Source organism: Phascolarctos cinereus, unplaced genomic scaffold, assembly GCF_003287225.1.
Source record: "Phascolarctos cinereus isolate Bilbo 61053 unplaced genomic scaffold, phaCin_HiC Scaffold_1;HRSCAF=81, whole genome shotgun sequence".
Taxonomy (NCBI): Eukaryota; Metazoa; Chordata; class Mammalia; order Diprotodontia; family Phascolarctidae; genus Phascolarctos; species Phascolarctos cinereus.
In genome coordinates, this window is record NW_027555514.1 from 181,723,776 (window position 1) to 181,744,806 (window position 21,031).

Sequence of the window (21,031 nt, forward strand, 5' to 3'; positions counted from 1 at the left end):
CTCATTACCTGTTATTGAAATTGTCAGAATTCTTTATCACTGACTGTCATGTTACTAGTAATGACAATGACAGTTTATTTCTATAGTCCTTTAAGATTTACAAAGCCTTTCCCCACAGCAACCTTTTGAAATAATACTGCCAGGTATTACTTCTCTTTTACAGATGAGAAAACTGTTCAGAAAGAACTGGTTTTCTATTGTTGCGAAAGTAATTAGTGTCAGGGTTAGGATATGAGCCTGGATCTCTCCTTTATACGACATCACCTCTTCCACTAAATGACTGTTTATTCAAAGTCTCAGAATTCAATCTGCTTTGAACAGATCACACTGAGAGTATAATAATGGTGTAAACGGAATACCAAATTCCTGTCAAGCCATTGACAGTGAAAAACTCTAACCCAGAGGGGCGGAGCCAAGATGGCAGAGTAAAAGCAGTGACTTGCTTGAGCTCTCTCCCAAACCCCTCCAAATACCTCTAAAAAATGGCTCTAAACAAATTCTAGAGCAGCAGAACCCATAAAAAGAAAGAGTAAAACAAATTTCCAGCCCAAGACAGCCTGGATGATTGATTGGAAAGGTCTATTACACCTGGCTGGGAGAGGAGCACAGTTTAGCATGGGCACTCAGGCAAAGACCAGGCCTCAGTGAACCTGGAGCAGGCCTCAGAGGACTGAATCATGGGCAGCTGTAGTGGTTTCCAGTCTTCTCAAACCACAAATGCCAAAGACAACCTAGAAGGTCAGTAGGAAAGCTCTGTCAGACCACTGTGAGAAAGAAGCTTGGTCCCAACCCCAATCCTGGTGCAGCTCCAGGGCACAGGCTGCTTCCAGAGTGCTTGGCCCACAGATGAAGGAGGAATCGAGTGGCTTATCAGAGGGGGATTGCAGGAATCTCTTTGCTGGTGCTGAGGCAAGATTCTTTTGCTTTGTCTGTGCTTGGATCTGGGTCACAGTTCTGGGTGGTTGTCCTGGGGCGAGGAGGAGTGCTGGTGTGGTGGAGCTTGTGGCAGTGATGCAGAGAGAATCCTCCTCGCAGTTCAAGGCAGAAAAGAGTGCTTGTAGTCACTCATACACCAGAGCACTGGCCAGAAAAGGAGTAAATACCTTACCCTTGATCATACTACCTTGGAAGAACTGAAAATTTACTGGTCCCTAGAAGTATCTCTGAGAACAGTTACACAACACCCCCAAAATTTGGGACAGCACATTCTCCACCCTGGAAGCAGACCCTTACCTTAACAAAGAGTTTAAAAGTTAAGTAATTGGCTGGGATCATGAGCAAACTGTGCAAAAAAAAAAAAGTCAGACCATAGAATCTTTCTTTGGTAACAAAGAAGATCAAAATATACAACCAGAAGAAGACAACAAAGTCAAAGCTCCTACATCCAAAGCCTTCAAGAAAAATATGAATCAGTCCCAGGTCATGGAAGAGCTCAAAGAGGATTTTAAGAGGCAAGTAAGAGAAGTAGAGGAAAAACTGGGAAGAGAAATGAGAGTGATGCAAGAAAATAATGAAAAAATAGTCAACAGCACTAAAGGAGATCCAAAAAAATACTGAAGAAAATAACACCTTAAAAAATGGCCTAACCCAAATGGCAAAAGAGGTCCAAAAAGCCAATGAGGAGAAGAATGCCTACAAAAGCAAAATTGGCCAAATGGAAAAGGAAGTCCAAAAGCTTGCTGAAGAAAATACTTCCTTAAAAATTACAATGGAGCAAATGGAAGCTAGTGACTTTATGAGAAATCAAGACATTGTAAAATCAAACCAAAAGAATGAAAACATAGAAAACAATGTGAAATATCTCATTGGAAAAACAACTGACCTGGAAAACAGGAAAGAGAAATCATAAGGGACTTATTAAAGATGAACTGTTTACATTGCTACACGGAAAGATGATATTTGTAACTCATGAGACCTTTGTCAGTATTAGGGTAGTTGGAGGGAAAAAGATACATACACACACACACACACACACACACACACACACACACACACACACACATATATATACACACACACACATATATATGTATGTATGTATGTTTGTATAGATAGAGGGCACAGGGTGAGTTGAAGATGAAGGGATGATAGCTAAAAAAATAAAATTAAAGGGTAAGAGAGGATTATACTGGGAGAAGAAGAAAGGGAGAGGTAGAATGGGGTAAATTATCTCACATAAAACAGATAAGAAAAAGCTTTTACAGTGAAAAGGAAGTAGGGGAAGGTGAGAGGGAATGAGTGAATCTTATTCTCATCAGATTTGGCTTAAGGAGGGAATAGCATACACACTCAATTGGGTATGGAAATCTATCTTACCCTACAGGAAAATAGAGGGAAGGGGATAAGAGAGTGGGGGAGGGGAGTATAGGGTTTGAGAGGGGGAATGATAGAAGGGAAGGCAGTAATGGAATTTTGTAGGGATGAGAGTAATCAGAAACAAAGACTTCTGAGGAGGGACAGGGTCAAAAGACAGAACAGAATAAACAGGGGCAGGGATAGGATGAAGGAAAATTTAGTCGGTTTTTCACAGCATGACTACTATGGAAGTGTTTTGCATGACTGCACATGTATAACCTGTATTGAGTTGCTTGCCTTCTCAATGAGGGTGAGTGGGGAGGGAGGATGGGAGAAAATTTGGAAAACAAAGTTTTAAAAACAAATGTTAAAAATTGTTTTAATATGCAGCTGGGAAATAAGATATACAGGCAATGGGGTATAGAAAACTATCCTGTCCTACAGGAAAATAGAAGGGGAAGGGGATAAGAGAAGGAAGGGAGATAGAAGGGAGGATAGATCAGGGAAAGGGGTATTCAGAATGCACACCATCTTGGGGTGGAGAAGGGGCGTGATGGGGAGAAAATTTGGAACTCAAAATCGTGTGGAAGTGAATGTTGAAAATTAAAAATAAATAAATTAATAATAAAAAATTTCTGACCCAGTAGATGAGACAATATGGTTTAACATGTTCATTTCATTCTGCTAGGTCAACTGCATGATCTGAGTAAAATTTGACATTTCTTGTTATAAATATATGAATAAATAAATGAAAATAGTCCACAATAAGGGTAAATATGATAAATAAACAAAAGCCCAATTGGAGACTAAAAAATAAATGGCCAAATATGCTTGGGTCAAATACAAATTATTAAAATAATAAAATTATATTGAAAATTACAGTGTTAATTGAACATATAAATATGTAGCTAAAGCAATTATCCGTAATAAATAAAAGACAACAGAATTCCACATTGCTGATACCATGGAAAGGAAACAAATTGTTTACGTAAAAGAAACATCTTTTGCACAATAGCATTACATCTATTACACTATGTTGCAAGTATGAGAACTTCTGTTTCATGGACTTTTGACAAACTTACACTTGGTTACACCATGAGAGAAGCTGTAACAACTACCTTTAGATGAAATATGTGTAGGGAAAAGCCTTTCTGGATTGTATTTCCAATTAATTCTGAAGTTTATCTCCATATTTATTTCACTAGAGGGTGTGTTAACACTCAGAGCAAAACCACCACCTCCTGATGAATTTTTTGACTGCTTCCAAAAATTTAAGCATGGATTTAACCTCCTGGTAAGTGGGAAGACATTTATGTATACAGTACAAATAAGAGAAAGAAGGAACATTGTACATTCATTAACTTGGTGAAGAAAATTGAAAAAAAAAAGTCCTAAGAAACTTGTGTGTATTTATAGTCTTGTTTTGCATATTTGATCAAAATATAGAGAAGATGAAGTCTGATCTCTCTAACTTGGCTAAAAAAATGTAATACATGTTCTTTTTTATTTTGCTGATCTTCTTACATAAGATTATACTCAATTTAAGAAATGGAATTAGCCATCAAGAACTATTTCTTGGGGCAGTTAGGTGGCACAGTATATAGAGCACTGGACCTGGAGTCAGGAGGACCTGAGTTCAAATCCAGCCTCAGACACATAACACTCACTAGCTGTGTGACTCTGGGCAAGTCACTTAACCCCAATTGCCTCACTAAAAAAAAAAAACAAAAAAAACCCCAAAACCAAACCACTCTTTCTCCCAATCCAATTAGATCCAGTCTAACAAATATTTATTAGATACAGGGGACTATAATAGGTACTTGGGATTCAAAGACAGAATGCAAAACAATTCCTGTCCTCAAAGAGCTTGGGGGGAGAGGGAGGGGCAAAACATGCAAACAAATCAGGGAATGGCACATGAGCTGAATTGTAAAGGAAATTGCAGCTTGTAGAAGGTAGGAGGGAGAAGAGAATGCATTCCAGGTATTGGGAGAGCCTTTAAAGACACAGAAGCAGGGGACTGGATTTTGAATTTGGAGAACAAGTGCTCCAGTTTGTCTGGAACATGGAATGCATGAAGGTGCATAATATAAAATAAGCCCAAAAGTTCATATGGAGCCATATTATGAGAAATTTAAATGCTTTTGAAAGTAACCTTGGGGAAAGTAGTTTCAGTTAAGTAGTGAGGTCAGAAACCAAATTACAAGGGCTTGGTTGAGAAGTTAATAACAGGATAGAAAATAGAAGCAATGGAAAAAAAAGAGTTGGGTTTTTTTTAGGACTTTGTGAAGTGGAGACTAATTAGATTATAGACTCAAGAGGAGAGGGGAGAAGGAGAGAAAGGAGGAAAAGGAGGAGGAGAAGAAGAGAGATAGAAAGAAATGAAGAGGGTTAGTTCCTATTGGTAAAGGGCATAAATACTGAAGGGATTAACTTTGACAAAAAGAAGTTTCAACTCTTCATCAGAAACTACAGCAAAGAAGAGAATTGGGATGGGAAATAATGTTGAGGTGTGGGATAGAGAGAAGAGGAAGCTCATAAGAGATAGCTTGTATTTTCTCTGTAAAACTAAACAGGTCCAAAACAGAATTCATTGTCTTTCCCCCTAAGGCCTCCCCAACTCCTACCTTCCCCATTACTGTAGAGGGCAACACTATGCCCCCAAACCCAGAGGAGTCATCCCTAACTCCTCACTTTTTCTCACCCCTGCACTTCTCTCCCCTACCTTGCCCCCCAACATCCAATCAATTACCAAGGCCTGCTGGTTTCAGCTTTGCAACTTCCCTCAAATATGCCCCCTTCTGTCCTCTAACACTTCCTTCACTTTAATACAGGCCCTCTTCACCTTGAGCACCAGAGCCTGGTATCCAAGTGTCTTGTCTTGGGTAGGGTTCTTCCTTCATGCCAGCTTCATGGTCATAGAAGGCTATAGTCAAAGCAGAGTAGCAATAGACTCCAACTTGTGGGAATCGTATAGGTAGAAGACCCAGTGACTGAACAGGGCCAAGCTTGCAGCATCTGCTTATGTTGGTCATTGAAGAAGGTAAAACTTTGACTACTGTGATGTCAGCCAAAGTGGTGATTGACTCTGCTCCTCAGGGTAATGTTTGCTTTGTCAAATTGACAGGGCAATATACTCCTCTTAATGCTGACCCACATCTTTCTTTATTGAGTATCTCTCCTCTGCTTTATGGCATGGAATTTGAAAAAAAATTTTTTTGTTGTCTTATTGTTTCAGGCAAAACTGAAGTCTCACATCCAGAATCCTAGTGCTGCAGATTTGGTTCATTTTCTATATACTCCATTAAATATGGTAAGTGACTTGCCCCAGATCACCCAAATAGTTGTGTCATCTTGATGCTTAATCTGTTTCCCACTACTTTGTCTCGTATCCCACTTCATTTTACTATTCTTCCAAAATATTTTAGGACCTAATTTAAATATAATTTTTTTCTATACAAGCTAATATTGGATAGTGTGTTGGGAATTTTCCTTAGAGGAGAGAAGTTTGAAGATTCTATGTGTTAGCTTATCTATTAAGATGTGTAATCAACTAATTTAAGTGGGGAGGCTTAATATCTGCTGTGCTACTTCACAATAAGAATTAAATTAGTCAATTTATATTAAAACAGAAAAAAATATTATAACTATTGTTAAATATATTTTAATGAATGTGTAAGGATAGTAAAAATAAGGATAATTCATTTTAGCCTATTAAAATGTGCTAATGATTGCTAGAAACTTTTCTAGCTCTGAAATCCTATCATTTGGTAAATTCAACAAGCGTTTATAAATGCCTACTAGATATGAGAGACACTGAGACTAAATCTTGCTCCCTAGATCATTTTTAAAGGAAACTGAAAAAAATTGGGGAGAGAGGGCAGACATGGAGTGTCAGTGAAAAACTTCATGGATTAATGGAAAAGGGATGTAGTACCCAAGGTGGGTCCAGAAAGAAGGGAGGGACTTCAGCAGATTAGAGATGGGGACATAGCAGAGAGTCAGTAACAGAGACAGAATGAGAATGGAGAATAGAAAGTTGTCCTTTTTTGGCTAGAAAGTTGAGCATGTGAAGTATGAGTTTTTTTGCTTTTTGTTTTTACTAAACCTCTGATTTAATGGGTATAGTGAATACTTGGTGAGGACCATCCTTCTTCCTACATAGATTGGCACTTAACCTAAATGCAAGTTATGCGTCAGAGAGTTGCCTCTCTATATATGAGATAAGGCTTTAAAAAATTTGAGGACTAAAATATGGAAAACCTTGCAGATAACGATCAGGAATTTATACTTAATAGCTTTAATATAGGAAGCCACCAAAGTTTGTTGAGTAGAAGAGTTATAGACAAAAGAGGATTATTTGAGCATCTGTATAGAAGACAGAGTACAAAGAGGATAGACAAGAGAAAAGAAAACTGATAAGATAGTAATATTAGTCTAAGTGAGAGGAAATGGGAACCTTAACAGCACTCATGGTTACAGTAAGAGAAGAAAGAGGGGAATAGATCTAAGAGATACTGTAAAGAAAAGGAATATCAAACACTCATTTCTCAGAATTAAATCAAGTTCAATATCATGTCTTTTACAGTTTGTAATCATTTTACCTGAATAATAAAAAGAATCAACAGATAAAATTTCATCTACTTTCATAAGTGAGAAAAAAATCAAATTTCATCTACTTTCACAAGATGTGAAATAAAATATGAAATATATTTTATTAGTTTCCAAACACTGGAAACTAATTAACCCAATCAGTTAATGACAAAAGCTAGGCAATGTCAGGTTAGACAAGGAAACATTCTTTATTACATTAGTTTATAAGTAACTCCAGCATCAAAATCTCAGTGATCATTGTTATTGTTAAAAATAATTCTTACCAAAGTAAGTACTACTGTCAGAGTAGAATCAAATGTTCTATCACATAGTAAGAAAGAGTTATTATTCAAATAATTTTTAATATAGAATTATTTTTATACATTTGAAAGTATCTTCCTCTTCCTTTCTTTATCATCTCTCCTCTGCTCTATGGCATGGAATTTGTGAAAAATGATGTAATATGGAATACTATTGTACTATGAGACATTTATTATGTATTTCCCCAATGTTTTTTCTACACCCTCTACAAAGAACTGGAATATGGATTTATTCATATGTATGTAGAATGATACCACTTTATAAACTACATGTAAAAACCTTAACTGTGTTACTTTCTAGCCAAAGCTCATGTACTAAAACAAATGCAAAATATCTTCATCTTTGCTCTTTCTCAAGAAAATGACCCCTTAAGAGCTTCTTTTTTGGGGGCAGCTAAGTGGCGCAGTGGATAGAGCACCAGCCCTGAAGTCAGGAGGACCTGAGTTCAAATCCAGCCTCAGACCAAACACTTGACACTTACTAGCTGTGTGACCGTGGGCAAGTCACTTAACCCCAATTGCCTAAAAGAAAAAAAAAGCTTTTTAAAAAAAAACTACTATAAGTAGTTTAATTAACTATTGATTACACTATCTTAACTTTTTATACTATATTAACAATATATTGTTATTTTATATGCTTTTAATTGTTGATCCGTTTTGTATTTTGTACCACAGCAATTTCCTAGTTTACCCTCTACTCCTACCCCATTGAGTCCTCCTTTATAATAAGGAAAAATAGTTAGAAATAACCAGTTGACAGAGTTCCTATGTTTAACAATATGTTCAGCATTCCAGCCCCATTCCAGGATATTCCAAGGGAAGTATATTTTCTTATCTCTTCTCTGGGACCAAGATTGCTCATTATATTTAACAAAGAAGTTCGGGTGCCTTTTCATGTTGTTTTCATTTACATTGTAATCATTTGTGTGTGGTGTTTTCCTGCTTATCTTTATACCACTAGGCATCAATTTCTGCAAGTCATTCCATGTTTCTATGACTTCCTGCTATTTTGTATTTCTCGTAGTATAAAAGTATTTCATATAAAACAGTTTATTGAATGATTCACTCGGTGATGGGCTTCTCCTTTGTTTTCGGTTTTCCATTGCCACCAGAAATGCTACTATGAATTTTTGATAGTCAGTCAATCAACAAACATATGTACTAAATGCTGGGAATACAAAAAAAGGCAGGAACAAGGTCCCTTGAGAACAGGGAGCTCACATTCTGATGAGGAAGGCATCATGCAAATAACAATATACATTCACACTATATAATCTTGTAATCTCAGAGGGAAGTATTACTGCTATAGAAGGAGATCAAGAAAAGCCTCTTGCAGAAAGTAAGATTTGAACTGAATATTGAAGGGAACCAGGGAAGCCAGAAGGTAGAGGAAAGGAAAATCATTCTAGGCCTGGGGAACAACCAGTGAAAAAGTACGTGGGCTGTAGGCAAGACAAGGGAGCATGCATTTGCATTTTCTAAGCACTTAATTGGTGCCAGGGACTGTGCTAAATGCTGGAGATACAGATACAGGCAGAAATTGTCCTTGCCTTCAAGGAGCTTACATTCTAAGGGAGAAAGTTAACAAACAGAAGGGAAATGAAAAGAGGGACAGGGCTGGGGCAGGGGACGTGGAGGAAGGGGAGATAGCTGTGCAAGGGCATGGTAACGAAGTCCTGATTTTGAGTAGCAGAGCAAGCAAGAAGATGGAGTATTGTGTGCCAAGAGTGGCAAGGACAGAGTTGCTAGATCATAAAGTATGTGGGAGGGAGTAAAGTTGTAAGATTGTTGGAAAAGTAGGAAAGGGGTGGGTTGTGAAAGGCTTTAACAGCTGGCAGAGTAATTTATATTTGGTCCTAGAAGTAATATGGACCCACTGGAGTTACTGAATAGTGGGGGGCCAGGGAAGGGAGTTGACATGATCAGACCTATGCTTGAAGCATAGATCATATTGGGAAATAAGTGGAGGATGGACTGAAGAGGGGAAAGAGTTGAGGCTAAGGGAAAACTAGGAGGCTATTATAATAAAGCAAGAAACTAATTAGTGCAATGAAGAATCCTACAAAGTAGTCTTGTATATTCTAATTTGAAGTATTTGAAGTTATAATTATGTAAAATGTAGTATTGGTTCCAGACCAATAGGAATACATAGCGTGAAACTGGTGGGAAAATATGACCACACTTCATCATTTGCAGTAATCGGGATCTACCCTCAGACATGAGATGATGAGCACTGAACTAGATTGGTGACCATGTGGGTGGAGAGGAGGACAAATATACAAGAGATATTGTTACAGGTTGAAATGATGAGATTTAGCAACAGATTGGATATGTGAAATGAGTGCAAGAGGCAAGGATGACACTGATGGTTAGATGGTGGTGTCCTAAACAGTGATAGGGAAGGTGGGAAGAGGGGAAGGTTTTTGGGAAGAGATAACGGATACTGTTTTAGACATGTTGAGTTTGAGAAGCATATGAGACAGAAGCTTCTGGGACTTCACATTTTTGCCAACCCTATTTATCTTCATCTCGCTATGTGCACTAATAGAATCTGTGAGAGAAAATGTACTTCCCATCCTACATGTGCTAGGAATATAGGCATGGCCTCTCTGTATTTTCTTCCAGTTTCAGCTCCTTTTGTTGAACCTGAGATTTCAGCTTTCTCCCAACTCTCATATGCAGCAAGATAGTGCAAGGAATAGAGTGTGAAATTTGAATTCAAGAAGAACTGACTAATACACTTATTGGCTATCTTAGTCATCGACTTACGTGGACAAATCACTTACCTCTCTCAGCTTCAGTTTTCTCATCTGTAAAAATTGCTAATAATAATAATATCTATCATAGGATTATTGTGAGGACCAAATGGAATATCATGTAAAGCACCTTGCACATTTTAATTTGCTTATATAAATGCTTGATCTAATGTCTTGTCTTGGTCACCACTGAAACCATGGGTGACCTTATTCCATCAGCCAGACAGGTTTAAAACCTAAGTCAGTTACATTGGTGTGCCAATTAACTGGAACAAAGTAAAAGAAGATATAATAAGCACAACAAATAAATAATAAATATAAACCTTACAACTTTTTATATGCAATGTATGCTCCATTGGTTAAATTAATTTGGGAGGAGGGGCTAGGCAATGGGGTTAAGTGACTTTCCTGGGGTCACACACCTAGTAAGTGTTATGTGTCTGAGGCCAGATTTGAACTCAGGTCCTCCTGACTGCAGGGCCAGTGCTGAATCCACTGTGCCACCTAGCTGCCCCTAAAATAAATTGTTTTTTTTACAAGTTTTACCATGCAGTTCATGAGATTTTGACACATATTCTTTAAATCTTTACCATCAGAGCACAATTATCACATTCAAATTTATTGTACCTTTGATGACTAATCTATCCTTTCAAGTCTAGCATTAATTACAGCCCATAGATTTTTGAATGAAGTTTTAATCAGGCAAGTTCCCAGATCACTGAAGCACATTGATCTGTAGATCTTGGCTAAATATGTTTTCATTTCATGATGGGTGGCATAATGCAAGCCATGTTGTAATAGTCCATTTTCATTTGGGCATTTCTATAATTCTGGAACAATTCTGATTCTTCTTATATCAGTCTATCAGAGTTCATCTTTCTCTTAATGGGGATAAGAATTCTAAGCCCAGTAGAGGTGAAAAATCCATAGAATATTTTTGGGAGTGGATGTTTTTCAGTCCAGTGAAAATGCCCATATATGACAGACTCACCCAAAGTTCCTTTGACAATGATTTTGATACAGCCTGAATAAAAAAGAGAATTTTGTCAGTAAAAATTACCTTTTTCCATATTCAGTGTTTTACTTCTTGCCTTACCCGTGACAAGCATTTTTTCTATAGTATCAATACTGCTTTTAAATTGCATTTTTTACAGTATTCTCACTGTTCTTTTAAGTTCAGGAAGCCTGCAATGTATTGTAGAAAAATCAATTATAGGGGCAGCTAGGTGTCACGGTGGATAGAGCACCAGCCCTGGAGTTAGGAGGATCTGCATTCAAATCCGCCCTCAGACATATAACACTTACTAGCTATGTGACCCTGGGCAAGTCACTTAACCCCATTGCCTAGCCAAAAAAAAACCCAACAAAAACAACCCAAAAATCAATTACAATCCTGCCAGCTTTCAGGTCCCTCTGAAGATCTTAGCTTGATTTCTGAGGATTAATTAGACTATTCTGTGTTAATACATTCTCAGTTCTTGACACAATTTTTCATTTTTGACCCAAACTTCCCTTTGCATTTTCAAGTGACTGATTGTTTCATTGTATACTTGAAATACTTGACTTTTCCATAGAGATGCTGAAATATTTCTAATAGTAATTGAATTATTCTCTTTAAGAGCATACTTTTGTTCATAGTAATAACGATTTTTTAAAATTACAGAATTTTATTAAACAAGAGAGCAATAAAATGCATGTGTTTGGCTTGAAATTCAACATTCAACAGAGAAAATTAGCTGAAGTTGGGGAAATCAGATCAATCCAGATTTTTCTGATCAAGATCAGATTCTGAGTCAGCCTAGTGTCAGCAGAAACACACATGACCAAAGATGAATGCTTGTCTCAAATAATTTGCATGTGCTTTATTACCATTAAAATTTATTTTCTATCTGAAAGCTTTCCAGAATACATCTTTCCTTTTTAATTCATTGTCCAATACATGATAAAAGTCCCTGAAGTCTTTTTTTTTGGGGGGGGGGTTTGGGGCAACAGGGGTTAAATGACTTCCCAGGGTTACACAGCTAGCAAGTGTCTGAGGCCAGATTTGAACTGAGATTCTCCTGACTTCAGGGACGGTACTCTATCCACTGCACCACCTAGTTGCCCCCAAATCCCTGAAGTCTTAAGAAATAATTGTCAAAAAGTATTGTTGTTTCTATCTTAAGAGAAAACTGATAATTTTTTTTTAGGAATTATCATGATGCTTATCAAGGAAACCTGCCTATAGAGGTTTTCCCTCATTTCTTATACTGTTGCTCATATTAAATCAGAATTGGTGGGGAATGGGGGGGGCAGTTTCAAGATAATTCCAGACAGTCTGTTAAAACATAAGCTCTACTTCTGTGATTTTGCACTTTCTACCTTGTTTATTTGTGTGTGTGTGTGTGGCAAAGAAATATATCCAGCTACTCTAATCATGACCTTTATTTCTCTCTCTAGCATTAATTTTAAGACTATATTTTTCAAGTCTGACTTAATTGGATTTGTCATTTGAGATCTCTGCAATAAAATTATTATAGCTTAGAACCATCAGGCAATATAACTAAGGTTTTCAAAGGAAATATAGTTATATAAAATCAATATGCAGATTCCTCCAATGCTTTTAAGAAAAGTTAATTTTTCATTTTATTTTCTTAGGCCAAGGTGAACTAGATTAGGACATTTGATAATTGTTTCAGTGTTACATCTAAATAAGATCAGTTTGGAGAGTATAGGGAGGAAATTGTGTTGATTTTTGTGTGGATTTTTCTGTGCTTCTACAATGAACACTTTTAACCTGAAAAACAAATTCTTGTTCTTTTAGGTGGTACAAGCAACTGGAGGGCCTGAACTTGCCAGTACAGTACTCAGCCCTCTGTTGACCAAGGATGCAATTGATTTCTTAAATCAGACTGTCCATGCTGAGGAAAGACAACTATGGATGTCACTGGGAGAAACATGGGTGAAACCCAGGTAAAGAACTATATAAATCAAGCATTTTAAATAACTAAGGTTTTAAAACACCATTGCAGTGGAGCCAAGTCAACAAAATAATTATATCACACTTCAGTGGATCTGTGCTGTCATCTGTATGGAACTTTGTGATCCTAAAAATCCTTCACAGAGATTCTCTTTTTTAAAATTTTTTTAGGCATTTGGGGTTAAATGACTTCCCCAGAGTCACACAGCTAATAAGTGTCAAGTGTTTGGTCTGAGGCCGGATTTGGACTCAGATGCTCTATCCACTGCACAACCTAGCTGCCTTATTCACAGAGATTTTCTAATGTTATGGCAGCTCTCTAGGTTATTTTTCACATTTCACAGGTGCAATTGTAGCCCTCAGATTGTGCATCTGTTTTCCTTTATTTTTAATAGATGACTGACTGAGCTCCATTTCCCATCATACATTTCCTAGTTGGTAATCTTTTCTGCCACTTTTTGTTCAGTTATCATTAGCAATATGCTATAGCCCACTCATGTCCACCATGCATCACTCTATTTCCCTGACTGTCAGGTATAATTCATATTCTTTAGAAGTTTATGAATTGTGGCCATGTCGTCTCGTGGAAAGAATATTGCTGTTTAAATGATGGACTTTTGTGTCGGGAATCAGGTTGGAATTATTGAAAACTCTGCAATTTTACAACCACCACAGAAAAGTACAGCTGATGCTCTTCTTAACTAATCAATCAGTTCTGGATTCAGATAGAAACAAGAATCCAACATATTCCAAAATATTCATAACAGAACTTTATGATAGATGAGAACTAGTAACAAAATCAGAAACATATTGGTTGGGGAATAGTTGAAAAAAATGAACTGTGGTTTGTGGATGTAATAGAATATTATTATGCAGAAAGAAATAATCAATATAAAGAATTCAGTGAAACATGGGAAGATTTATATGAAATAATGTAGGGTGAATGAAATAAGCAGAGCCAAAAGAACAATATACATAATAACTACAAGAATGTGAGCAAAGAGATCACTAAAGGAAAGCTGACCTCTCAGTGGTTGGGGTTGAAACATAGCTTCTTCTTTAAGCTGTAAAAATAAAGGATTTACTTTCTACTCAGAGTGTTGTGTTTCTTATCAGATGTAGTTTTTGTATTAGGTGTTTATGCTTAATTTTTTTCTTGGTTACATGAAAGGGTTTAGTCTAGAGAGTCAGAGGAAGGTAGTATTTCCAAAAAATGATTGAAGACGTAAAAACAAAAAGAACTTAGATTTGTTTTCCAAAAAATTATCAATTACCTTCTTTTGTTTTTTCTCTCAGATTCCCTCAATGCATGTATAGCTCATGTTCATAAAGATTTCACAGAGATGAGAAAAAAGTCGTACATATATGTGTGGGTGTGTGTTGGTGTATAGGTAGTTGTTTATAATAACCTTTTAGAAGCAACGCTATTCACTGTCTTTCCTAACATCCAATACAATTGCCTCTTTAAAATATCGTAAGAATATCCAACATATTTTCTCCTGGTTGTATTTGATCTTATCAGATTGTTCTTAACAACTTAATTTACTTAAGTGCCATATTTATTCCTCAAAAATCCGGACCAGTAAGTGACATTTTTGCAGTTCAAATGTAGTAGTTCCACTGTCTGAAAGGATTAAAATAGATTTCGTAGAAATACTGACAGATCCTCTCCAGTGACATTTTATGGTTCAAATATGGTAGTTCCATTGCCTTAGAGGATTAAAATAGATTTCACAGAAATTCTGACAGGTCTTTTCCATTTTTCATCCATTTTGTAGTCAACCTTCCAGTTTTATCTGTTAATCCACTTGAGATACTGGAGTATTTGGATCTCTTAATGGGCTTTATTTCTGTCCTTTCTTTCTCTTCCACTCCTGTTTGTAGTTTTCTGAGTAATACTACTTGTTATTTTCCGTTGTCCTCCTCCATAAAATTTTAGAGATGAGTTTTATTCTGAACAAATGTTGGCTTTGGCTGCCATATCTCTCCATCTGGCAAAGAAATCAAATATTTTTGGCTTAAAGTGCTTTCCAGGCTCTTCTGGCTTCCCTAAGTCTGTTCATGGCATTAGTTAAACTTCTGTAGGAAATGAAGGCAATCATACTTAAGGTTTTTATCCATTTCTTCTTTTTAATGCCAATTGCCTTTTTGAAGGGATAAGGCGGAACTAGTATAATTTGCCTATAGTATTGTCTTGTAGTCACTGTCCTTTCTTCTAGTTTAGTGTTGATTTTGAGTTTTGCTGTAACTAATCAGTCTAAAGGGTGTTTCAAAAATTACTTTTATGGTAATAACCAGTCATTTCCTATCTTTTAAGGTAGACTCATTTTCATTTTTGTGATATTCTTTTGTGATACTCTATTCTTTACCTTGTGATATTATTCAAGGGAGAGAAGATCTGTGAGATTTAGTAAATTATTATTATTTTTTTTACAATTTAAGATACATTTATTAAGCAATAGTTATGTCCCAGACACTATGGAAGTCACAGAAGTCACTATGGTTTCAGAACAAAGGAATGAAGGTTGGCCCTGTCCTCAAGATGTTTGTATTCTACTTGCTACTTTCCTTCTATGATTTATAGAAAAGGCTCCAGATAAAAGTATCAGGAAAATGACTTTTCCATGGTAATTCTTATTTACTCTTTGAACTACTTGCTTCTCAGAATTATACTCAGAAGTCTAGCTAGGATTTAGTAAATTATTGAAACCCACAATGTGCAATTAGAAACAACAACAACAAAATTAATATGATCTTAGGCTTCTTTAAAAGAGACATTGTTTCCAGGAAAAGGAAGTTGAGAGCCCCGCTGTACTCTGTAGTAATCCAGCCAAGATGAGTATCTGATTTGGGATGGTAGTCTTTCAAGTTGAAAGAAATAAATGAACAGGAGAAAGCCTGTAGAGATAAAATCTGTAAGAGCTGGCAGATTATCAGATGTGGATCATAAGATAGAGCAGATATTTGATCATGATTATTCTGAGATGGAAAATTGTTGCTGTTCGTTGTTTAGTTGATTAGTCATGTTTGACTCTTCCTGACCCCATTTGGGATTTTCTTGGCAAAGATACCAGAGTCGTTTACCATTTCCTTCTCCAGCTCATTTTATAGGTGAGGAAACTGAGGCAAACAGGGTCAAGTGACTTACCCCGGGCACACAGCTAATAAATATCTGAGGCCAGATTTGAACTCAGGTCCTCCCAACTCAAGGTTAATACTCTATCCATTGCACCACTTAGCTGCCCCTGAGGTGGAAAATGGATTAGATTTATTTTATTTAGCCCAAAGGGCAGAAGTAGAAGCAGAGGATGAGCATTTCAAAGAGGCAAACTTACACTTAATGTAAGGAAAAACTGCTAAACAATTAAAGTATCCAAAATTGGAATGGACTGTCTCATAGGTTCTCCCTCAGCCCTGATAAAGGCTGTAGGACTAGTTTGTAGACACATAGAACAGAGGATTCATTTTCAAATGTTGGTTGGCAAAGCAGCTACTGAAATATATTCCATGAAATTCCATGATTCTGAAAACATGAAGATCTTAGGGGCACAAGTGGAGGTTGAGGCATGAGCTGTGGAAGAGAAAGGCAGGGTTGATGACTTATTACTGAAGAATGAAAATGGTGCCAGAAAATAAGGAGAAGATTCTGGACCAGAGCTTAAAATATATGAATAAGGAGCTCTTATCCAGGAATGAAACATACCTAACAAGGGCTGGTAATAATACATTTGCCTAGAGTCTTAGAAATCTAATCAAAAGCACTTTAGGCTAAAAATGGAATGGGAGAAAACTGTATGCGCATCTGCCAAGATACCTGCCATAGAGACATGGAGAGTAGCTACAGTATAAGGAGAATAATAGCAGTACAGACATTTGGAAATTCACAATAGATAAAAGCAAAAAATCCAAGAAAAGAGCCAGCAATAGAAAAAAAAATGACCTCAAATATTTCTACAAAAATGCACATTGTAGGTGTGACAAGCAGGATGAAGTAAAGATCCTAATGCAAAGAGAAGATTTTGGCTTCAAATGCAACACTGGGATTTGATAGGATTAGATAAAACTTGTGACTAGAATATAACTTTGAAGGCTATGCATTGCTCAAAAGGAATAGGATATTGAAGTATATGTATGTATGTTGGAGAATTTAGGGTAATGAGTAGCATTATATATTAGAAAAATAGTTTTCATATGTGTGTGTATACACACTGTATACATATATGCACATGTGTATATATAGACATATACATACATGTTATACATACATATTATATATAGGATACCATCACCTAGAACACAGTAGGCCCTTAACAAATCCTTAATGACTGATTGACTGATGGATCTAGAACTGGTAGAGGCCATCTAGTACAACCCCTTCATTTTACAGATAAGGAAACTGAGGCCCAAAGAGTAAAAACAAGACACAGGGCAGGAAGCCACAGGATCACAGAACCCAGTAGTAGTAATAGAAAGAACCTTAAAGGTCACCTAATCCAACTTCATTTCATAGAAATACAGGAGGAAACATAAGAGAATTCATTTTGGGTGATGATCAAAGGAGATAGAAACAAAAGTGATATTGTCTTCAGAATTTTCTACAGATATTGGACAGAAAAAAAAGGAAGTAGATAAGTACTTCAAGAAATAGGTCAATAGCCCAGACCTAATATAGACCTAATATAATAGTCATGGGAAACTTCAATTATTTGGACATCTGCAGGAGTTCACTCTGTGCAGAGAGAAGAGTATATAGAAGTTTTTTGATTTACCTTAATAACAACTTCATTGTTCAAAAGACAGGAGAGCTAACATCTGAATCTGATTGCCATCAAAAATTAGGTGTAGATTGCTGAAGTAGAAATGATGAGAAGTTTGGGAGGAGGAGACCATTTCCTCTTAAAATTTGTGACTGAAAAGGACAGAAAAACCAAGAAGGGTCTGACATATATGCTAGATGTTGGGAAAGCAGATATCAAAGGACATGACCTAAAATTCTTAGGAAAAGTCAGTCTAGGAGATATGGGATGTTCCTGAGAATGAAATTACGATGAAATTACTAAGAAAAACAATTCTAAAGAAGAAGAAAGGGGACAATTTCCTTAAGAGATAGATATGTACACACAGATTTTGATCAGTCAAACTTGATTTTAAAAGACATGTGCAGAAGAGTGAAGCAAAGGTGGACATCAGAGGACAAATACCAAAGTAATGCAAGGTAATATCTATACATCTAAATAACATAGTTAAGTGAATCTGCCAAAAATTCCAAGGGCAACAAAAAGTTTGTTGTTGTTGTTAATGGTGACTTTTGTCTAAGTGGAGGAGAAGAGTGTCAAAGAAGGGATAGGAACATAGTTTGAGGTGGATGCCATGGTAACAATTGAAGGGAGAGAGAAAGTAGAGCTGCTCCCCTCATTTTTTACTTCTCTTTTCTTTATGAGAAGTATGACCTTTAGACTGACAAGGGGCCAATCAAAAATGATAAATAGGGAGTTGACACCTAAGCTAAATAGGGAGAGATAGTGTACAGGAGCCCTTAGCTGTCTTTGATGAGTTCAAGTCACCAGCCTCAGACAAACTACTTTTCAGACTATTGAACAAAGTGGCAAAAGTGATTGCTGTCAGGAGTCTTTGAAGGATTAATGGAGAGCTGTTCAGGTTTGAAAAAGAATGAAAGAATTCTTATACCACTGGAGAAGGGTGAATGTCCTTTTTGAAAAAGGAAAGTGAATTGAATTGGCAATCTATGAATCAATGAACTTGAGTTTGATTCCTGATAAATTGGAAAGTTATTGGTGAATCTTTGAAAGAAGAATTGATGATCATAAAAGGCCTGCCTGTCTTTATCAAAAAGAGTGTACCAGACTAAACCACATTTCCTGTTTGGATAAGGTTACTTGATTGATAGATCAGGGGAATATTGAAAAGACTTAATTTTCCTAGATTTTCACAAAAGATGCTCTTGCAAGTAAGAAGGAAAAAAATAGGTTTTCCTTTTTTGCCTTTGTCATCATGCTGAAGTCAAAGACTGCACAGGACTCAGTTGTTTTGTATTCTTTGTTTAAAGGTTTGTCAAAGAATTCATCACTTATTGGCCAAGTATCAGGAAAACATCTCGTTACTTAATTATAATATCTGACATTTCTACAGCCACTTTAAGGTTCCCAAACTTTATTGGAAAAATAAATAATTTTAAATGCATTTTTGAAAATTATTCTCATTTGATTGCAAAAACCCTGAGTTAAGTGCTATAGGTATTATTATCTTCATTTTTTAATGAAGAAAGTATGACTTTCAGTGCTTGCGATCATACAGCCAGTAAGCATTGGCAGTGGTACTCAAACGCAGGTTCATACTCCCCGTCCAACGTTTTTTCTCTATATCATGTTATGTCTTAGCCAGACTATTCCTCAAAGAACGGATGTAGAGCATCACTGAGTCCATATTTCAAAGCTTTCTAGGTTAGTGGATCTGTGCAGAGTTTATAGAAATGCACTTGGCATTGCAGCAGGATAGAGTAGTTAAAGGACCAGTCTCAAAGCCAGGAAGATCTGGGTTCAGGTCTTACCTCTGATACGTCCTGGTTGTGTGACCCCTAGGAAAGATACTTTCAGAGTTCTAGACAACTCTCTAAAGCTATAAGTTTCAGAAAAGGTGCCAACCTGCCTTGATAGAGGGATTTCCTTCCCTCAGGAGTTCCCTATGCTAATGAAATCATAGATCTAGTTTCTTTATGTATTGCTTCATACAGATCCTTTTTACAAGAAGATTGTTATGTCGGTGAACTAGCCTTCACTATGTGCCAGGCTTGGTGCTAGAAATAAAAAGAAAAGTAGTAAGAGGCAGTCTCTTCTCAAGGAGCTCCTGGTTTAATGGGAAGAGAATGTGCAAACAACTATAGATAAACAAATTATATATGGATAATCAACAAAGGGTTGGCACTAGCATTATGAGGGATTAAGAAACACTTCTTACAGAAGGCAGGGCTTTAGTTGAGACTTGAAGGAATCCAGGGAAGCCAGGAGTCAAGATGTGGACAGAGAGTTCCAGGTGTAAGGGGCAGCAAATTTAAATCTTTCTTAAATAACTGAGTTATGATAGATTTAATAGGCCTAGGGAGCAATGCTTAATAAATCTTTTTTTCCAAATTAACTTTATTAAATATATTAGACCTAAAGTTAATAAAACTATTTCAGTCTGTGTCACTCTTTGATTTGAGTTTGATACAAAATGAGAAATTCCATAACTTCAGTCACACAAAAAGGATATATTATATATGCCTAACAAAAGCAGTTGGTTATTTCAGATCATAACTGCATGAAGTATTTTGGGAAGTGGAAGATACACCTCTGAGGTATCAGTACTGAGCCTTGGCTCAGTGCCACACTCGTGACCAACAGATGATATGAGCTTGGGTGAATGATAAATACTAGAATGTGCTACCTCTCCTATGTAGTCATGCCTGGGGCTCAGAATCCTCAGATTCTGAGATATGCAGTTGATAATTGTTGTTAGAGCTTTAACCAACCCATAGATGCCTACATACCTTTTAAGACTAATAGCCTTTGACTAAAGTGACCCAAGGGCTGAAATCTAGGGACAGGACTTTTAGGCGACATGAGTCAACATAAATATGTCAGTTGGTTTACAGCACCAGGGCCTTGTGCAATAAGGATTAAGCCTTATAGCTAGGTAAATATTAAGGCTCAATGAAGCTGGACAGGAAAATCAAGTAGCATAGCATCTGGATTGTGTAAACACAGGAAAAGGCAAAGCAGCACAAGATACACAAACACTTCAAAGCCTCAAAACAGTCATAAGCAAATTGGCCTATACAGACTACCTCCCCTGGACTGCCTTAGGCAATGGATGGTCAACATGAGAAAACTATTCGGATATTTAGGAATCATGAAGAAACTCATAGAAATATTATAGAGTAATTAGAACATAATTTAAAATGGTAATCCAAGGTAAAAGTTTAAATCATATATGAGAAGAGAGAGAGAGAGAGAGAGAGAGAGAGAGAGAGAGAGAGAGAGAGAGAGAGAAAGAAATGACAGTAGAAAACTAGAAATACTGTTACTGACATGTTTATTTCTGTGCTTCAT

The 21,031-nt window shown here is 36.7% G+C and overlaps 1 protein-coding gene across 4 annotated transcripts in view; it reads left to right on the plus strand.

Moving 5' to 3' along the window:
* The window catches only part of EPS8 (EGFR pathway substrate 8, signaling adaptor), a 250,410-nt gene that overhangs the window by 180,917 nt on the left and 48,462 nt on the right, over positions 1-21,031 (plus strand). For all 4 annotated transcript variants that reach the window (XM_078155350.1, XM_020994273.2, XM_078155347.1 and 1 more), the window contains 3 exons: positions 3,501-3,589; positions 5,534-5,608; positions 12,768-12,916. In XM_078155350.1, the coding sequence (XP_078011476.1) occupies positions 3,501-3,589; positions 5,534-5,608; positions 12,768-12,916 (313 nt within the window). The remainder of the gene's footprint in view (positions 1-3,500; positions 3,590-5,533; positions 5,609-12,767; positions 12,917-21,031) is intronic.